The 19,582-nt window shown below is 42.6% G+C and overlaps 1 protein-coding gene across 2 annotated transcripts in view; it reads right to left on the bottom strand.

Moving 5' to 3' along the window:
- Nucleotides 1–19,582, bottom strand: part of PROM2 (prominin 2) — a 119,089-nt gene that overhangs the window by 26,361 nt on the left and 73,146 nt on the right. For both annotated transcript variants that reach the window (XM_069766597.1, XM_069766596.1), the window contains exons 9-16: nt 17,436–17,499; nt 17,176–17,335; nt 15,162–15,314; nt 14,444–14,567; nt 14,271–14,362; nt 9,332–9,413; nt 8,764–8,910; nt 3,105–3,176 (exon numbers count right to left, since the gene is read on the bottom strand). In XM_069766597.1, the coding sequence (XP_069622698.1) occupies nt 3,105–3,176; nt 8,764–8,910; nt 9,332–9,413; nt 14,271–14,362; nt 14,444–14,567; nt 15,162–15,314; nt 17,176–17,335; nt 17,436–17,499 (894 nt within the window). The remainder of the gene's footprint in view (nt 1–3,104; nt 3,177–8,763; nt 8,911–9,331; nt 9,414–14,270; nt 14,363–14,443; nt 14,568–15,161; nt 15,315–17,175; nt 17,336–17,435; nt 17,500–19,582) is intronic.

Below are 19,582 nucleotides of genomic sequence, written 5' to 3'. Positions count from 1 at the left end.
CATCAAAACTATGAATTAACACATGTGGAATTATATACTTAACAAAAAAGTGTGAAACAACTGAATTTATGTCTTATATTCTAGGTTCTTCGAAGTAGCCACCTTTTGCTTTGATGACTGCTTTGCACACTCTTGGCATTCTCTTGATGAGCTTCAAGAGGTAGTCACCGGGAATGGTTTTCACTTCACAGGTGTGCCCTGTCGGGTTTAATAAGTATGATTTCTTGCCTTATAAATGGGGTTGGGACCACCAGTTGTGTTGTGCAGAAGTCTGGTGGATACACAGCTGATAGTCCTACTGAATAGACTGTTAGAATTTGTATTATGGCAAGAAAATAGCAGCTAAGTAAAGAAAAATGAGGGGCCATCATTACTTTAAGAAATGAAGGTCAGTCAGTCCGAAAAATTGGGAAAACTTTGAAAGTGTCCCCAAGTGCAGTGGCAAAAACCATCCAGCGCTACAAAGAAACTGGCTCACATGAGGACCGCCCCAGAAAGGAAGACCAAGAGTCACCTCTGCTTCTGAGGATAAGTTTATCCGAGTCACCAGCCTCAGAAATCGCAGGTTAACAGCAGCTCAGATTAGAGACCAGGTCAATGCCACACAGAGTTCTAGCAGCAGACACATCTCTACAACAACTGTTAAGAGGAGACTTTGTGCAGCAGGCCTTCATGGTAAAATAGCTTCTAGGAAACCACTGCTAAGGACAGGCAACAAGCAGAAGAGACTTGTTTGGGCTAAAGAACACAAGGAATGGACATTAGACCAGTAGAAATCTGTGCTTTGGTCTGATGAGTCCAAATTTGAGATCTTTGGTTCCAACCACCGTGTCTTTGTGCGAAGCAGAAAAGGTGAACGGATGGACACTACATGCCTGGTTCCCACCATGAAGCATGGAGGACGAGGTGTGATGGTGTGGGGGTGCTTTGCTGGTGACACTGTTGGGGATTTATTCAAAATTGAAGTCATACTGAACCAGCATGGCTACCACAGCATCTTGCAGCGGCATGCTATTCCATTCGGTTTGCGTTTAGTTGGACCATCATTTATTTTTCAACAGGACAATGACCCCAAACACACCTCCAGGCTGTGTAAGGGCTATTTGACCAAGAAGGAGAGTGATGCGGTGCTACACCAGATGACCTGGCCTCCACAGTCACCAGACCTGAACCCAGTTGAGATGGTTAGGGGTGAGCTGGACAGCAGAGTGAAGGCAAAAGGGCCAACAAGTGCTAAGCATCTCTGGGAACTCCTTCAAGATTGTTGGAAGACCATTCCCGGTGACTACCTCTTGAAGCTCATCAAGAGAATGCCAAGAGTATGCAAAGCAGTCATCAAAGCAAAAGGTGGCTACTTTGAAGAACCTAGAATATAAGACATAATTTCAGTTGTTTCACACTTTTTTGTTAAGTATATAATTCCACATGTGTTAATTCATAGTTTTGATGTCTTCAGTGTGAATGTACAATTTTCATAGTCATGAAAATACAGAAAAATCTTTAAATGAGAAGGTGTGTCCAAACTTTTTTGTCTGTGCTGTATATATATATTATATATATATGTGTATATATATATATATATATATATATATATATATATATATATATATATATATATATATATATATATTTCAATATTGAACGTTTAACACCAACAAGGAAATGTCCCAGGGACAATAAACATGTCGCCATGCTGAAAACCACAAAATCTGTTCAAAAACCCTCTAAATTATGTATTTTTCAGGTGGATTCTACCCTGGAATCTGCCTGAAGAAAACACCCTATAAAATGAACACAATGCCCAGCTATTTCAAGACAACATTACTGTGCACCAGAGATGAGCAGATCGATTTGTGGGACTCCGATCCAGTGTCCAGATCAGTGGTACCTTGCAGACTGTGAATCTGTTACCTTCCCTCCCAATGCAGCATTTAACTTGAGGCATGCATGATGTCATCTGTGCGATGTGATGCAAAGATGATGTCGCACCAACCCCGGCTAATCAAAAGCCACGTCGGGGACACTGTAAGGGAAGAAACTTGCGGTCTTTCTGACTGACCTGCACGCTGGATCGGAGATCTGCTCATCTTTACTGTGGACATGTTCCATCTTATGTCACTTCCTTTAATACATTTAGGATTCGTAAGCCCTGAAGAGGCTAAAGAGAGTGACATGCTGATTCTTCTCTCTGTACTTTAAGTGTAGAGTAAAAGCTGGTGGTGAAGCCGCATCAGGAAAACGACTGCCAGTGTTTTCCTGAAGATAGAAATAATTTGTGGATGTCTCCAGCACTGCTGTGTATGGACTATGTAAAATCTCAGCGATTTATTCAAACGTGGCTTTCATTCTATCCAACGCGTTTCACAGTGTCAAGCACTTCTTCCTCGGGAAATGACCTCATACGGTTTTCCTGATACAATTTCGCCTAAGAAAACATTGCACCTGCTCAAGTATCTAAATTACGCCATGTTCACATACCCACAGTTTACATTAATAAAGTAAAAAAAATATATATACCTTACCTAGATTAAGAGGGTTAAGAAAGCAAGAAAAAAATATTTTTCTATCCTTGTTCTCATGAACTTGTGTGTGAGTTACAGAATGGCACCAATCCAAGTGCAAAACCTGGCTTTTAGAAAGAAAAATCTACTGACTGTGTTGATGTCCTACGATAAGAATGAGGCTTTAGAGCACAAAAGTGGTAATGTTTTTTGGGGGCCATAGACTCGTGCTGCTTACAAACATACCCTATGACTTTACCGGGGTTCTCATATTAGAGCTAACTCCATTTTAAAATGTGTTTCTGCGGTTCTGGCTTAGAGAGGGGGGTCCTGAGCAGGCCACTTGATCGAACTTGGATTGATAGTTCTATATTTTAAAACTTTTACAATTGTGGTTTTAAAAGTATGAAAATATACAGTGCCTCACCTATGTTCTACATTATAAAAAAAAGTAAAAATTGTCTCAGAATTGTTCAGATTGTTCGTTTTAATCAATGATGCCCTGAGCGAAGATCTACTCAGCCCTGACAGTGGGGCGCAAAAGCTTGGATGCATTCACGCAACTAAAAAATGTATGGAAATGGAATCATGACTTGTGATTACCTGGCTAGAAGCAAGGCTTTCCAGGGCTGGGATATACTGCCCGATGTCCACAATTACAGGGGGTATTTGTATCTGGGGGAAACAGGTTAAAGAAAATGCTAAATGATTAAACATTTCAGATTTAGGGTATCCAAACAATATGATATGAGGAAGAACAAGCAGCAGAATGGAATCTAAACAGAAGCAGAAAACAATGGAGTAAGCACTTGTCAGATCTGGCTTGTGTGGTATACGACATGGTGCCGCGGACAAATCTACGGGAACAAGTCATCAATTACAAATATATTTTAGGATGTTTCAAATAACGTTTTGAACGGTCCTTCCTAGGGGGGATTATTAACATGATATATACTTTAGGGCATTAAAGATGTTGTCAGGCCTGAGGGTACAAGTGTGCATTCTCTCTATGTGCCTGCAGACTTGTAAATCCTCACTGCGCACTGTGTGGATTCTCCTGTGTCGGCGCCGGGAGCAGACAGTCATGTGTCTCTGGCCTCGTTAAATACACTTGCATTGAGCGAGGCAGCGCATGTTTTGTCGGCACATAACCGTAAGTATGCCAATCACATACAAGCCGTCAACGCGCCTGTTGCTCGTAGAACTGGCACCGGAGAATCCTCAAAGTGCGCAGTGCTTGCGATGTGAGGATTCACAAGTCTGCAGTCACATAATGTGCTTGCAGACTTGTACAATAAAACTCGATTACCATTTTAAATAGGACTTGTAACCAGGTAAAAAGTGGACAGTTTGTATCTTATATCTCTAGAACTGTATTTCAAATAAAAGAAAACTACAATAAACGCAGGGGAGCATGGGGAATAAATAAGTTAGAAAACTGCCCCCTTCTGACCTGGTGACAGGTCCTGTTTACGGGTGTGAACTCAACAAATACTACTCCTGTACATGAAGTGCTATAATTCTACCTCAATTTTTTGTTCAAAGAGAGATTCAGCTAAACCTAATTTTTGGGGATCAGAATTTACTATTTAGGCCTCTTTCACACTTCCGTCTTTTAGCTCCCTTCGAAATCCGTTGATTTTTGAAAAAACAGGATACAGCAAATTTTTCTGGTGGATCCTGTCTTTTCCCATAGACTTGTATTAGCAACGGATTGTGCACTGGATCCGTCGAAAAACTGCTGTCCGTCGGGCGGAGAAAACGTTCAGAGGAACATTTTTTCTGCACGTCGGAAAATCGCTCAGCGACGGGTTCTGCGTTGCCCGTCGTTGGCTATAATGGAAGCCTATGGACGCAGGATCCGTCTCTGACCGTCAAAAGCAGGAATCCAGCGACGGGTTCCGTCTTTTGAAACTGAGCATGCGTGGAAGAATTTCCAGTCAGGGAAATTCTCTGTCTCTCTCTCTCGCTCTCTCTCTCTTTTTACTATTGATGCTGCCTATGCAGCATAAATAGTAACCAGATATAATGTTAAAAATTATTTAAAAAAAATAAAAAAATCGCAATATTCTTACCTTCCTGTGTTCCTCGCAGTGTTACCGATGCTCGCGATGCTCCCGCAGCTAGTGTTCCCAATAATGCGTTGTGAAATGACCCGATGATGTCACGATCTCGCGAGACTGCGACATCATCAGAGGACATTGCATGCAAGGCATTACTGGGAACGCCAGCTGCCGGGAGCATCGGTAACGCTGCACTGGACGCCGGAAGGTAAGAATATTGCGATTTTTTTTTTATTATTATTATTTTTAACCTGGGTTGTGTTGTGTATGCATTTTCACAGCGGGAAACGACTGCAAAGACGCATACACAACAGGTGCACATAGCCTCGACGGGTCCGTCAGAAAATCGGGCCCAGTGCACCTGTTTTTTACAATCTGCACAGGATCCGTCATTTCAACATTTTGACGGATCCTGTGCAGATTGTAAAAACGGAAGTGTGAAAGAAGCCTTAGTGTATGAGGCTCAGTTACACACAGAAGACATCTATTGTTTAATACTCATTCAATGTACAGAATATGGGGTCTTAAAAGGAACCTGTATGTAAGACTAACCTAAGCAAGCAGAGGTAGTACATGATACCACAGTGTAAAACATTATGAATGACACCAATTACAATGATACCTGTGGCACCAAAATTCTGCTTTTAATATGGAAATTAGGTTTGCAAGTGAACCGGTGGACATATCGCTTCTCTCTGCAGATGCTGACACTGCTTACTTATTGACAGTGGAGACAGATGCTCTGATATTTGACACTAACCCAGCTCTTCACTGTCAATCAAAAGAAGTGGGTGCGGTGCTGGTGGATAGAAGTGAAGAGTAACCATTGACAGGCAGTGCACTGATAAACCTAGGGCGAGCATCACCACCCGGGCAACTACCCCACATCCCACAACTCCCAAATCTACCAAATGTATTATTTTTATGTATCAACAACCAAATTTTGCTTACAAATATAAATGGATAATTTTCTTTGGAAATTATTATTTAATTTGCATTGCAACAAAAAAAACAGGCAGGATTCTGGGAACCGTTTATTTTTATTAATTTTATTTACTTACATAGCACTGCATTAATTCCACAGTGCTGCAAAAACATCATCATCATTGTCCCCATTGGGGATCACAATCTAGTGCGCCGGTACAGTTGCATTCTGCAGCAGAGCAGGGAGAATCCATCTGCCGCTATGGGGCCCCTGAGCAGGCGGGGGGCCCCGGTGCCAGCAGTGGGGCCCCCGCTGTCATCGGAATATCAGCTGTACCAGCATTTAGCCGTTACAGCTGATCGCATTGATAGGAAAAGGAGCGTTACACTCCTTCTCCCATCATCCCCCTGTCAGTGTTGGTGTCTGACGTCGCCGACACTGACAGCGGGCGCGATGACGTCACTGCCCGGTGCCCGCTGTCAGGAGATCAGCGGGAGCAGCACAGGAACCAGGAAGAAGAGAGGTGAGTATTTATTTTGATTGTTTTTTATGGGTGCTGCTGCCTTATTACAGGGTCTGCCTATAAGGATGTTGCCTTATTACAGGGTCTGGCTATGGGGGCTGCCTTATTACAGGATCTGCCTATGGGGGGGCTGCCTTATTGCAGGGTCTGCCTATGGGGGGGCTGCCTTATTATAGGGTCTGACTATGGGGCTGCCTTATTACAGGGTCTGCCTATGGGGGGGCTGCCTTATTACAGGGTCTAACTAAGGGGGCTGCCTTATTGCAGGGTCTGCCTATGGGGGCTGTCTTATTACAGGGTCTGCCTATGGGGGGGCTGCCTTACTACAGGGTCTGCCTATGGGGGGGCCGCCTTATTACAGGGTCTGCCTATAGGGGGCTGCCTTATTACAGGGTCTGACTATGGGGGCTGCCTTACTACAGGGTCTGAATATGGTGGCTGCCTTACTACAGGGTCTGCCTATGGGGGTGCTGCCCTATTACAGGGTCTGCCTATAGGGGTGCTGCCTTATTACAGGGTCTGACTATGGGGCCTGCCTATAGGGGTGCTGCCTCATTACAGGGTCTGACTATGGGGATGCTGCCTTATTACGGGGTCTGACTATGGGGGTGCTGCCTTATTACAGGGTCTGACTATGGGGTCTTCCTTATTACAGGGTCTGACTATGGAGGTGCTGCCTCATTACAGGGTCTGACTATGAGGGTGCTGCCTTATTACAGGGTCTGATTATGGGGTCTTCCTTATTACAGGGTCTGACTATGGGGGCTGCCTTATTACAGGGTCTGCCTATAGGGGTGCTGCCTTATTACAGCGTCTGACTATCGGGGCTGCCTTATTACAGGGTCTGACTATGGGGGTGCTGCCTTATTACAGCGTCTGCCTAAGGGGGTGCTGCCTTATACTACAGAGTCTGCCTATAGGGGCACTGCCTTATTACATGGTCTGCCTATATGGGGGTGCTGCCTTATTACAGTGTCTGCCTATGGGGGCTGCCTTATGCTATACAGTCTGCCTATGGGGAATGCATTATACTATATTGTGGACTATTTGGTGCATTATGCTACTGTATATGGAGGCTATCTAGGGGGCCATCATACAGTATGGAGATTACAATGTGGGGGTCATTATACATTGTTGGAGCCATCAAACAGTTTGGGAGCTACTAAGGAGTCAGTATACTGTGTGGGTGCATTATATGTGTATAAGAGAGCATCATGCTGTGTATAGGGGAGCTGTACAGGGGGAGACTCGGGACATTATTAAATGTAAACTGGGCACTTATTGTTATAGGGGAACTCAGGTTACTGTAGCTATCAAAGGGGCACACAGGGCAATATTACTTCCTAGGGGGAAAAATACGGGCACTGTTTTCTAGGGCACTTGCACCTAACATTACTATATTATAGAGGGTTGCTTTAGAATTTAGAGGACACAGAGAACCACACAGCAGGGGCAGTAATAGGGAAACATACGGCAGCAGCAGCTCAGTATTGGGGTATGAGGTGCAGTAATAGGGACACATACGGCAGCAGCGGCTCAGTATTGGGGTACCAGGTGGAGTAATAGGGACATATGGCAGCAGCGGCTCAGTATTGGGGTATGAGGTGCAGTAATAGGGACACATAAGGCAGCAGCAGCTCAGTATTGGGGTACCAGGTGGAGTAATAGGGACACATAAGGCAGCAGCAGCTCAGTATTGGGGTACCAGGTGGAGTAATAGGGACATATGGCAGCAGCGGCTCAGTATTGGGGTATGAGGTGCAGTAATAGGGACACATAAGGCAGCAGCGGCTCAGTATTGGGGTATGAGGTGCAGTAAGAGGGACACATACGGCAGCAGCGGCTCAGTATTGGGGTACCAGGTGGAGTAATAGGGTCACATACGGCAGCAGCGGCTCAGTATTGGGGTATGAGGTGCATTAATAGGGACATACGGCAGCAGCAGCTCAGTATTGGGGTATCAGGGGCAGTAATAGGGACACATAAGGCAGCAGCAGCTCAGTATTGGGGTATGAGGTGCATTAATAGGGACATACGGCAGCAGCAGCTCAGTATTGGGGTATCAGGGGCAGTAATAGGGTCACATACGGCAGCAGCGGCTCAGTATTGGGGTATGAGGTGCATTAATAGGGACATACGGCAGCAGCAGCTCAGTATTGGGGTATCAGGGGCAGTAATAGGGACACATAAGGCAGCAGCAGCTCAGTATTGGGGTGTCAGGGGCAGTAATAGGGACACATACGGCAGCAGTGGCTCAGTATTGGGGTATCAGCAGGATGAGGAGTTTGTGCAAGTTGGAAATAGATGGTAGGTACGCGGTGGATAGTAGCATATGAAATCTTTACAGTAAAGAATGGAGTAACTGATATAGATAATAAATACTAATGTAATTTCCCAAAGTTTTCACCGATACCTCCCCTCTTAACACCGATGATAGGCAGGATAAATAATACTCGCAGGTTTTCCTACCTCCAGTGACGAGTCTTTGATGAATTGGGAAGCCGTAGTGCTGCAGATGGTGTTCTTGGTGGGATTGGAACTCAGGACCTCAGCTCTGCAAGGCTGCAGTGCTATCTAAATCTAAACCTATCAGTCTTTGGAGAGCAAGAGGAAGCCAGAGAACCCAGAAGAAACCCACACAAACATGGGGAGAACATACAAACTCCTTTCAGATGTTGTCCCTGGTGGGATATCAACCCAGGACGCCTACACTGCAGGGCTACCGTGCCACCCATATAAGTGGAATCATACCTGTGTCAAGAGGCTATTTAAAGGCACTTTGTCCAATCCACTGTTGTTGTAGTCTTGTAAAACCTTCACTGCAATATTGGCAACAATATCAAGTCCGGGCACAGTCACATTTAGGTTGTCTATCTGGTTCTTGAGTTGTCCGGTGTACTAGGAGGGAGATATAGGAAAGTTAGAAGAGAACAGGTTTATTACAGGACAACTTTCCGCTGGACTTGGAGTCAAGTTTCTTTAATCTCATCAACATACTAATGCAGGGAGCTCAGGATGATTCACCCTGAACAGTGCTGTAATGTATCAACCCCTAACACAATACTAGCCTAAAGCTAGAAACCAAAATAACTCTAAGTGGGACGTATACAGGGAACACAACGGTGATGTTTAGCATTACGTCATTTTCATATATTCACATGTTGTATAAGACAAACACACCCTAGGGTTTGAGAAAGTTAGACTTACACTATGTGATATCCACCTGCTATAGAAGACGTACATAAGCCAGGGGTATTCTTGTAATGGCATCTCGGCCCCCGGAGCACAGTATCTCAAATTAATCACAGGGCCTTCTTACCTGAGAAATGTTGAAGACAGCATCCAAGTCAATAGGATTAAACTCCAGGACATTCCATATTGGAGCCCCACGCTTGCACTGTCTGGATGGGATGAACACAGACCACCATGACTATTTTATTTCTGCTTTTAAAACATTTTCACTATTGCACTAGACTAAACTAAGGATAACCATAAAAAGTGTAGAGGACGCTGTTTGCATATATGTGGGGAAAGTAACCACAGAAGTTGTTAATGGTAACATATTCAGCATTCAGTGAAAACAGATTATTTACATTACTGAGATAGGAGATGACAATTGGTGCTTATAAGACTCTATGGAGAGAAAGAAGGAGCTAGGGGCAGACACAGACATTCTGCTGCAAGGTCTCCTGAAAAGCAGGTACAGTTCTCCATTGACCTTTATGAGCAGAAACTGCCATCTCTTAAATTATCTTAATAATGGGAAAGTGTGTAATCATTGAATACAGATTTTATCTGTGAATTGATAATTTTGAGAAAGACTGATGATCAGCCCAAGCGGAGAAGGAAGCACATTTTTTGATATGATATAATACAAGGTTTCTTATTTCCACGTGTACCTATGACATACAGTGGGGCAAAAAAGTATTTAGTCAGTCAGCAATAGTGCAAGTTCCACCACTTAAAAAGATGAGAGGCGTCTGTAATTTACATCATAGGTAGACCTCAACTATGGGAGACAAACTGAGAAAAAAAAATCCAGAAAATCACATTGTCTGTTTTGTTAACATTTTATTTGCATATTATGGTGGAAAATAAGTATTTGGCCAGAAACAAACAATCAAGATTTCTGGCTCTCACAGACCTGTAACTTCTTCTTTAAGAGTCTCCTCTTTCCTCCACTCATTACCTGTAGTAATGGCACCTGTTTAAACTTGTTATCAGTATAAAAAGACACCTGTGCACACCCTCAAACAGTCTGACTCCAAACTCCACTATGGTGAAGACCAAAGAGCTGTCAAAGGACACCAGAAACAAAATTGTAGCCCTGCACCAGGCTGGGAAGACTGAATCTGCAATAGCCAACCAGCTTGGAGTGAAGAAATCAACAGTGGGAGCAATAATTAGAAAATGGAAGACATACAAGGCCACTGATAATCTCCCTCGATCTGGGGCTCCACACAAAATCCCACCCCGTGGGGTCAGAATGATCACAAGAACGGTGAGCAAAAATCCCAGAACCACGCGGGGGGACCTAGTGAATGAACTGCAGAGAGCTGGGACCAATGTAACAAGGCCTACCATAAGTAACACACTACGCCACCATGGACTCAGATCCTGCAGTGCCAGACGTGTCCCACTGCTTAAGCCAGTACATGTCCGGGCCCGTCTGAAGTTTGCTAGAGAGCATTTGGATGATCCACAGGAGTTTTGGGAGAATGTCCTATGGTCTGATGAAACCAAACTGGAACTGTTTGGTAGAAACACAACATGTCGTGTTTGGAGGAAAAAGAATACTGAGTTGCATCCATCAAACACCATACCTACTGTAAAGCATGGTGGTGGAAACATCATGCTTTGGGGCTGTTTCTCTGCAAAGGGGCCAGGACGACTGATCCGGGTACATGAAAGAATGAATGGGGCCATGTATCGTGAGATTTTGAGTGCAAACCTCCTTCCATCAGCAAGGGCATTGCAGATGAAACGTGGCTGGGTCTTTCAACATGACAATGATCCAAAGCACACCGCCAGGGCAACAAAGGAGTGGCTTCGTAAGAAGCATTTCAAGGTCCTGGAGTGGCCTAGCCAGTCTCCAGATCTCAACCCTATAGAAAACCTTTGGAGGGAGTTGAAAGTCCGTGTTGCCAAGCGAAAAGCCAAAAACATCTCTGCTCTAGAGGAGATCTGCATGGAGGAATGGGCCAACATACCAACAACAGTGTGTGGCAACCTTGTGAAGACTTACAGAAAACGTTTGACCTCTGTCATTGCCAACAAAGGATATATTACAAAGTATTGAGATGAAATTTTGTTTCTGACCAAATACTTATTTTCCACCATAATATGCAAATAAAATGTTAAAAAAACAGACAATGTGATTTTCTGGATTTTTTTTTCTCAGTTTGTCTCCCATAGTTGAGGTCTACCTATGATGTAAATTACAGACGCCTCTCATCTTTTTAAGTGGTGGAGCTTGCACTATTGCTGACTGACTAAATACTTTTTTGCCCCACTGTATGTATATAAAAAAGTTAAAACGCCCATACTTTTGAAGTCTTTACATAAATAGCTGTTTATAACTTTGCAAGCCTGAATGGGCAAAAGCCTTCTACAGCACTATACACAGCAATTAGAGGGGGCAGCTCCCAGTATAATGAACAACTGGTCAGTAAGTGCTAAAGATTTAGGGTGAAATCCTTAGACTGCGGGTATGGAAATTTTAAGAGGTTGCCCTCCCCCCAAAGAAAAAAAAATAAATTAACTAGTTAATAGAGGAAAGCACATAATTAGTAATTAAGGTGGAGGGAGGTCACAAACAGCATCTCTTACTCTACTGGACCCAGGACTGCAGTGCTTCATTTCTCCTTAGGAGGCGCAATAGGGAAATTAATCACTTGGGGGCCAGTTCAGTAGGATTGGCGTTGAGCACACCAGTCTTAATGACTGGGCTCACAGGAGTACAGGAGGAGTGAGGGAACACAGATAATTTAAATGAATTTAAATTTCCTGGTCCAGATGAATTACTATGGTACTGAAAGAGATAGAAAAGGAAATTGCAGAACCACAAGCCAGAATGTTTGAAAATTCCTGAAGAAAAGAAGTCCCAGAAGACTGAGAGAGGGGCAAATGTTGTCCCTATCTTTAAAAAAGGAAAGAAAATTACAGGCCAGGGAGCCTCATTTCTATATCAGGAAAGATCTTTGAACAAATTATTAACATTATGTACTGTAAGTAAGTACTTGGATAGGAATACAGTAATTAACCAGAGCCAGCATGGGTTTGTAGCAAACAAATCATGCCAGACTAATCTAATTTCCTTATATGATGGAATCACTGACTGGGTGGATCAGGGAAATGCAGAAGATATAGTATATCTTGACTTTAGCAAAGCATTTGATAACGTATCTCATACTATCCTTATTGAAAGAATGACTAAGTATGGGATTGACAAGGCTATGGTTAGGTGGATTCATAACTGGCTCAGTGATTGTACTCAAAGAGTGGGAATAACATGTTGCACATCCAATTGGAAAAGTGTTTCAAGTGGGGTACCACAAGGCTCTGTCCTGGCACCAGAGTTCGTTAAAAAATTTTTAAATGATCGAAATAAGGAAACTGAAGGTAAACTAATCAAATTTGCAGACAATTTAAAGCTAGGAAGGTTAGCTAACACTACTGAACACAGATAAAGGATTCAGAACCATCTAATTAAGCTTGAACAATGGGCAGCAACTAATAGAATGGCATTTAACAGGGAGAAATGCAAGGTTATACATTTGGGCAAGATAAGCGAAAATTACATCTACAGAAAGAGAGGATTAGAACTAAGCAACAGCATGTGTGAAAAAGATTTGGGTATACTAATAGATCATAGACTGCACATGAGTCAACAGTGTGATGCAGCAGCAAAAAAGGTAAAAGTCCTGGGATGTATTAAGAAAAGCATAGAGTCTAGATCAAGTGAAGTAATTATCTCTCTCAACTCCTCATTGGTCAGGCCCCATCTGGAATACTCTGTCCAGTTCTGGGTACCACATTTAAAATAAGACATAAAAAACTGGACCAAGTTCAGAGAAGAGCTACCAGGATGGTTAGCTGACTGAAAACTATGTCCTATGAGGAACGGTTAAAGGATGAGGGAATGTTTAGCTTGCAAAAAAGAAGACTAAGACCAGACTTAATAGCGGTCTTCAAATATCTGATGGGATGTCACAGTGTAGAGGGATCATCCTTATTCTCATTTGCACATGGAAACACGAGAAGCAATGGAATGAAACTGAGAGGGAGAAGATACAGATTAGATATTAGAAAAACATTTTTGATGGTGATGGTGATCACTGAATGCAACAGGTTGCCATGAGATGTGGTGAGTTCTCCTTCGATAGAAGTCTTCAAACTAAAGGCTTAACAGACATCTGAGATGGTTTAGTGAATCCTGCATTGAGCAGGGAGTTGGATACGATGAACCTGGAGGTCCCTTCCAACTCTAACAAGAGGAATATGCAACTGAATGAATTACATTCATCTCTTAACTGGTGCGCACCTCTCGCATTGGTGTACATTTCTGGAATAAGTTACAACACATTAGTGGCATAAATTTTCGTGAATTTGACGAGCGTCCGCAGCCAGGCCCCCATCTCACCCATGCTCTAGCCACACCCCATCTCACCCATGTAACTGGCTGAGACTGATGTGAAAACTCCAAAGTTCGTAATAATTTTGTGAAACTTCAGAGTGGTGCAAAAATATTGCTACTTATTAAGGTGTTTTGCTGTAGAATTCTGGTGAATCGGCCACTGATGATCTGATTTCAATAAATTGTAGTCAATTTTTGCTGTTCTGTCCAATGGGACCCTTTATAATCAGCTCGGCATCTAGAGATACTCCAAAGCATATGGAGATATGGCAAAGTTGTGTTTAGAGTTGGTGCAAATGAACTTGCAGGACCCGTCCATTGGGCTTGTCAGTAATCAGTGGATGCTGGATGGGTGCCCTGAAAATCTCTTACCTTTCAGCATTCACTGCTGTTGTCTTGATTATGTGCGACCTAATGCACATGACGTTGGACTAGGCTGGCTAATCAAATTAATGCCTTGAATTGCGAATGCCAAGAGTAAGCCGATTTTCAGGGCTCCCATCCAGCATCCACAGATTACTGATGAGCCTGATGGATGGGGTTCTGCAAATTGATTCTCACCAACACTACTTGTGCTAAAAATTCACAACCCCATGTGGAAAAACTTGTTCTTGATACTCACTTATACAAGTCAGTGAAATTAGAATTTTCTCTGAGCCCAAGTTGTCTTTTCAAGTTAATGTTCTGAGGTAGATTATGTGGGTCATCCAGAAACTGAAAATAATTACACATGGGGCACATAGTTTAGTAATTATTACATGCTCATGGTATTAGTTAATAATTTAATTTACTTACCCTATAAATATCCCCATTTTCCCAGTGATTACACACAAGAGTCTGTACATTTCCTCCAATAAGGAAGGTGATGAACACAAAAAGGATGACCAACCAGGAGAACAGAAGGGAGAGATACACTTCACTGCAAAATAAGAATGCATTAACATTTATCTATGCGTAGCTGACATGTAAAGGTGTTATGAGGGACTTTATTTTTCTCTATGAGGCTCTGCACGTAATGGCAGGCAACCTGCCTGTTTTGCCTTGTGCTGAAGTCTCCCGACTCAGAGCAGTGATGAACCACACCTGGAGGTGAGTCTCTTGTCTCCTATGATAGCACTAATCTACTGACTTAGGGATACATGGACAATGACCAGTTATTTGTTTCACGCTGTTCTACTAAATTCTCATTTTTTAAAAAAAAATCTACCATATGGTTGCAGAGCTATATGGACCTTTTTATTTTGTACAAAATGTTATGATCTTCACAAAGAGCTTACAGGATCCTCTGGGGTGTGTCTTTAGACTGCTCTGCATTATTACCCTGTGAGCAACGCCCCTATTGGTAAAGACCATATAAATTAGCACAAAATAAAAAAGCTGATATCTCTGGAGCTAAATGGTGTATCTTCCAAAATAAAAAAATCAGGGCTGCAGCTGGAATAAAATAGAAACAAAAACTGGCCACTTTTGACCTGGTGAAGGTCCCCTTTAAGTTCAATCCTAAATGACTTACATTAAGAGGAATCCAACTGCATCCCTTCTCCGACGTCTGCTGTTCAGAGGATCCCGCAATAGGTAGAGGCCCCAAAGTCCAAACATTAACCCCAGCACAGTAGAGACAGCTATCAGGAGAAGAACACAGCACAGAACAACTCCGACAACCCACCTGTGGATTCAGAAATGGTGGAAATGTAGAATATTAGGATAGACAGATGGAGGTTGGGAAACTTTTCAAAAACAAAATCATGTACCGTATATTAGAGAAAAATATCTTTATGCCAGATTTGTGCCATTCATGTGGGTGTGCACTAGCGATGCGTTCGCCATTGCAAGTAATGGCGGTGTTAGGTTACACTGCATTATGCCGCGGTGTAATGTAGTCCGTTAAAATGGTTCACACAACGCAGTGTGAACCTAGCTTAGTGTTATTACAGCCTCTGCACCTGCTATGGATATAACACTAACAAAGTGATCTACCCTCATAGCTATGGGCTTACAATACCCAATCCTATGTGATAATTAGTATTATTCATGGGAGCAGGCTAGTTAGAGAAACGTTTGGCCAATCTTCATAGGAGACCAATGGACCAGTTATCATGCTTTTGTGTTATGCAAGTTGAGGGAACCTGGAACAAACTCAAAACATACTTTTAGGACATATCAATTAGGTCCAATATGTGAAACCATTCCCACCCTCCCTAACTCTAGGAATATATGGAGAAGTTAATATAAGGGTACAGTCCCTTCTCATTGGAATCATCATATCCTGGACATTAAGGAGAGGTCCACATGGGATTGTAGTCATCTTGTCTTTCCTTGGTTCATCTAGAGGTTTTGGAGATACGTTTTTCTACTAAAAGTTCTTTCCTTTGGCTGTTGGGCAGTAAAGGTTTAGAGTAGCAATATGCAGAGATTGGGTCAGCTACAGTATATATTTATTGTTACTGGTGGTCAGTAAGTTATTTAAAACTTATGATATTAGATAATATTCATTAAAGAGAATCTGTCAGCAGAATTTCACACCCCAAAGTATGTATATGTGCATGTAGGTCTTTCAAAGACAGGTCCAGCAATATCTTTACATGGCTAGTCCGTTCTTCCGTTACTAAGAAATCGGCATTTGAAGTGATATGCAAATGATTATGGTAGATCTGAAACAGCCGTCATTCCAGCTCTATTTCCTGTCCAGCGCCATTGAAGTTACACAGCATAGAGGCTATCAGTAAAGCAGCAGCAGGAGGCGGCACTGTGAGGGGAATTAAGGTGGATTGACAGAGGCTTTAGATCTACAAATAGCTCTTCAGCCTTATTTACATATCAATTCAATAGCTGATTTCTCAGTAACGCAGGAACAGACTGGCCATGTAAAGATATTGCTTGGCTCGTCTTTGAAAGACCTACATGCTATCCAAGAAGTATCGTTTCTCCTTGTGGAGATCGACATGCTAAGCATGCCGAGATGAGGAGACTTAAAGCCGCAAGCTCCTCTGGGTAGTATGCTAATTATGCAAATTGTCTCTTCAGGGAGGAAGAGAGCTAGAACTCTAGTGCCACCTATTGGTAGGTAGCAATCCTACAAGTCAATGTTGACCATTTAACGAGCCTTGTCACATGACTTAGGATAATAGCCAAACATTGAGATTTTGGTTTGGCTATTATCCTAAGTCATGTGACAAGGCTCATTATAGGGTCAACATTGACTTATGAGATTGCTACCTTTCAATAGGTGGCACTAGAGTTCTAGCTCTCTTCCTCTCTGAAGAGACAATTTGCATAATTAGCAAAGACCTATATGCAAACGAATAGTTTGAGACAATGAAATCCTGCTGATTCCCTTAAGAAATTTGGCTTTGGATGTTCCTCCACTGTCTTTTCATTCACCAAGTAATTTCAATAGAAATTGACTACACCATAACCAATGGCCTTTCTATTATTAATATTGACCTGTCATATTATTAGTGTATGTCTTGCCTCTTTCATTTAGATTAACTTATCCTTTCATGTTTATAAAATGTATAGATATTTACCGGTAGTATTCATAGCGTTCTACTTCTTGGCCATAGGTGTTGGTCTTTTGTTCAAAGTTAAGTACTGCTTTATCTATAGGATCAATATATCCAAGAATAGGGATTTTGCCTGCATAGGATATAATTTCTTGCTCTATTTTATTCAAAGCAAATGTGATATCTGGAATTAAACAAAACATAAAATTGGAGAAGAAGATTTTATGATACTTTACCTTACAAAAAAATGTGAGATCCCCTCTCCTTTTGGGTTTAGAACTCACCACTAATACTTTTGGAAGTCTGTTGGTTGACGAGTTCTGGCATAGCGCTGAGTGACTGAAGTGCCTGCGAGTATAAGAGAATGGGAACTAATGACTCAAAGTCAGTGAGGAGGAGGGTGGATGGAAGCAGTCAGGACTTACGAGGAAGATGAAAGTAGGGGTTGACACAAGCAAAGAAGGCAGAACAGCAGTAAGACAGCCAAAGAAAAACAGTAGATGAGCAATGTCATGAGAAGCCAACACAAAGATAAAAAGAAACATAAAAATGATAAAACATATTTTCAAGAAATCTTTATCTGTTATGGACCTGGATCCGTTAGCTTTACCCAATATTATTTGATTAAATTCGGATAGAAATGTGAGAACATTTCTTGGCTAATGTAGATATCAGCAGCTTAGCCAGTGATTACGGCTTAGTTTAAGCCTTTCACACATGAGAAATCTTGCCACTCAACCAAAGATTAAGTGTAAGGATAAATAAAGCCAGTTTAAAAAAAGATGAAAACAAAGTATACATCAAGGTAAACATAATTAAGAAAGGTACTTTTGTATTTTTCATGTAGAAGTGCTAATTTCCTTAAAGCCAAACCATGGGTAATCTGTTTTTTTTTAACTAATTTTAAAATATCCTATTAAAGAATTGAAGGAGTTGTCTAGGCACAGCAGATTGAGGACATACGGTATATAGTGCATCAAGATGAGATCGGTAAGGGTCCAACACCCACCGATCAACTATTTGCTCTTCTGAATGGGATCTGTTCTGCAGTACCTGGCAGCAGCTGCTACACATTGGATGGAGCTGCACTTTCCAGCTCCTTTCAAAATATATCCAGAGCAAATAAGAGTTAATAGATGGGGGTGCCGGATGTTGGATCCCCTCCGGTTTCATATTGATGACCTGTCCTATGCTGTAACCAAACATCCCCTTTAATAAAGTCACAATTCCACCTATCGGTGTGTCTGGAGGCAGTGAGTGCCAGTTCAGCCATCCAATTTAGGACAGGGCCATGCTGAGCTGTCAGTTTGATGACAAACTGATCAGTCAATCAATCGGATGCTGGGGCGTGCTGAGCTGCAAGTTTGTTGAGTGACTGTTCAACTGTTCAATCAGGGCCTGGGTATGCCAGGCCTTTCTCCATACTTATGCTATTTGAGTGTTTACCTGGCTATTTAGCTGGTTCTCTGCCTCCAATTAGTGGCAGTTGTAGAGTAGCTTAAATGATGTGCACATGCTCTGTTCTCTTGTATCTGATGTCTGTTGCCTGACTTTGGACCTTGTGTTTGACCATCCATGTCCGAAATTCTGACATTGGACTGTGGTCTAATTATGCTTTTGCATTACCCCTGTTGTTTATGACAAGCCCTTTTGGTATCTGACCCTGGACCTCTTGACTACCCAGCTGCATAGCTTGTTGGTGATCAGTGACTAGCTTCACAATGGGCCTCTCACTCTGGAGGGCCTGGAACATTCAATGGAAACTCTGTATTGATCAAAAACAGGAGGAATACTTATCCCTGTGTTTGTAGCTTTGAGGGCTTTTTTTGCACGTTTCCTAAAAAGTACTTTGTAGAAATCCTGTAGAGAAGTCAGGAAATAATACAACTGAAGGGGTGTGCCGTAATCTGGGCATGGTGCTTCATAACCTTTGTGTCACACTGTAGACATGGCAGAGGGAGAAGGTGTAATGCTGCTGCAGGGCAGTATAGCGCAACCTCCACCAGGGGATGCTAGTGAGGGAAGAGAGGTTGCACACGCAGCGTAACATCACTGAGCAGCAGCACAAGTGCCATCTGGTGACGAAAGAGTGGTCAGACAAGCCGAATCAGAAACAGTCAGGAAAGAAGTATCAGAGGTCAAAGCAATGCATGTGGTCAAATACAAGCCAGAAGTCAAAGCCAGACGGAAACAGATATAACTGAGATGAGAGACAGTAAAACAGGTCAGAAGACAAGCCGGGTCACATATCAAAAGGTCCAAGAACAGGGAGCAAACACTAAGACAAGCGGGGTGGCAGGAAAGGGAAGTCACAGGAACATAGTAAATGGGCAGAGGACAAAACACGGTATCAAGGGGTCATGAACTAGCCTGGGAGCATGAACTATCACTTACATTGGTCTGCAGGCCACGGCAGACTGAAATAGCCACA

Source organism: Ranitomeya imitator, chromosome 4 (assembly GCF_032444005.1).
Source record: "Ranitomeya imitator isolate aRanImi1 chromosome 4, aRanImi1.pri, whole genome shotgun sequence".
Lineage (NCBI taxonomy): Eukaryota > Metazoa > Chordata > Amphibia > Anura > Dendrobatidae > Ranitomeya > Ranitomeya imitator.
Note: the sequence above shows the minus strand (reverse complement) of the source record. Positions and strands in the feature narration are given on the sequence as shown.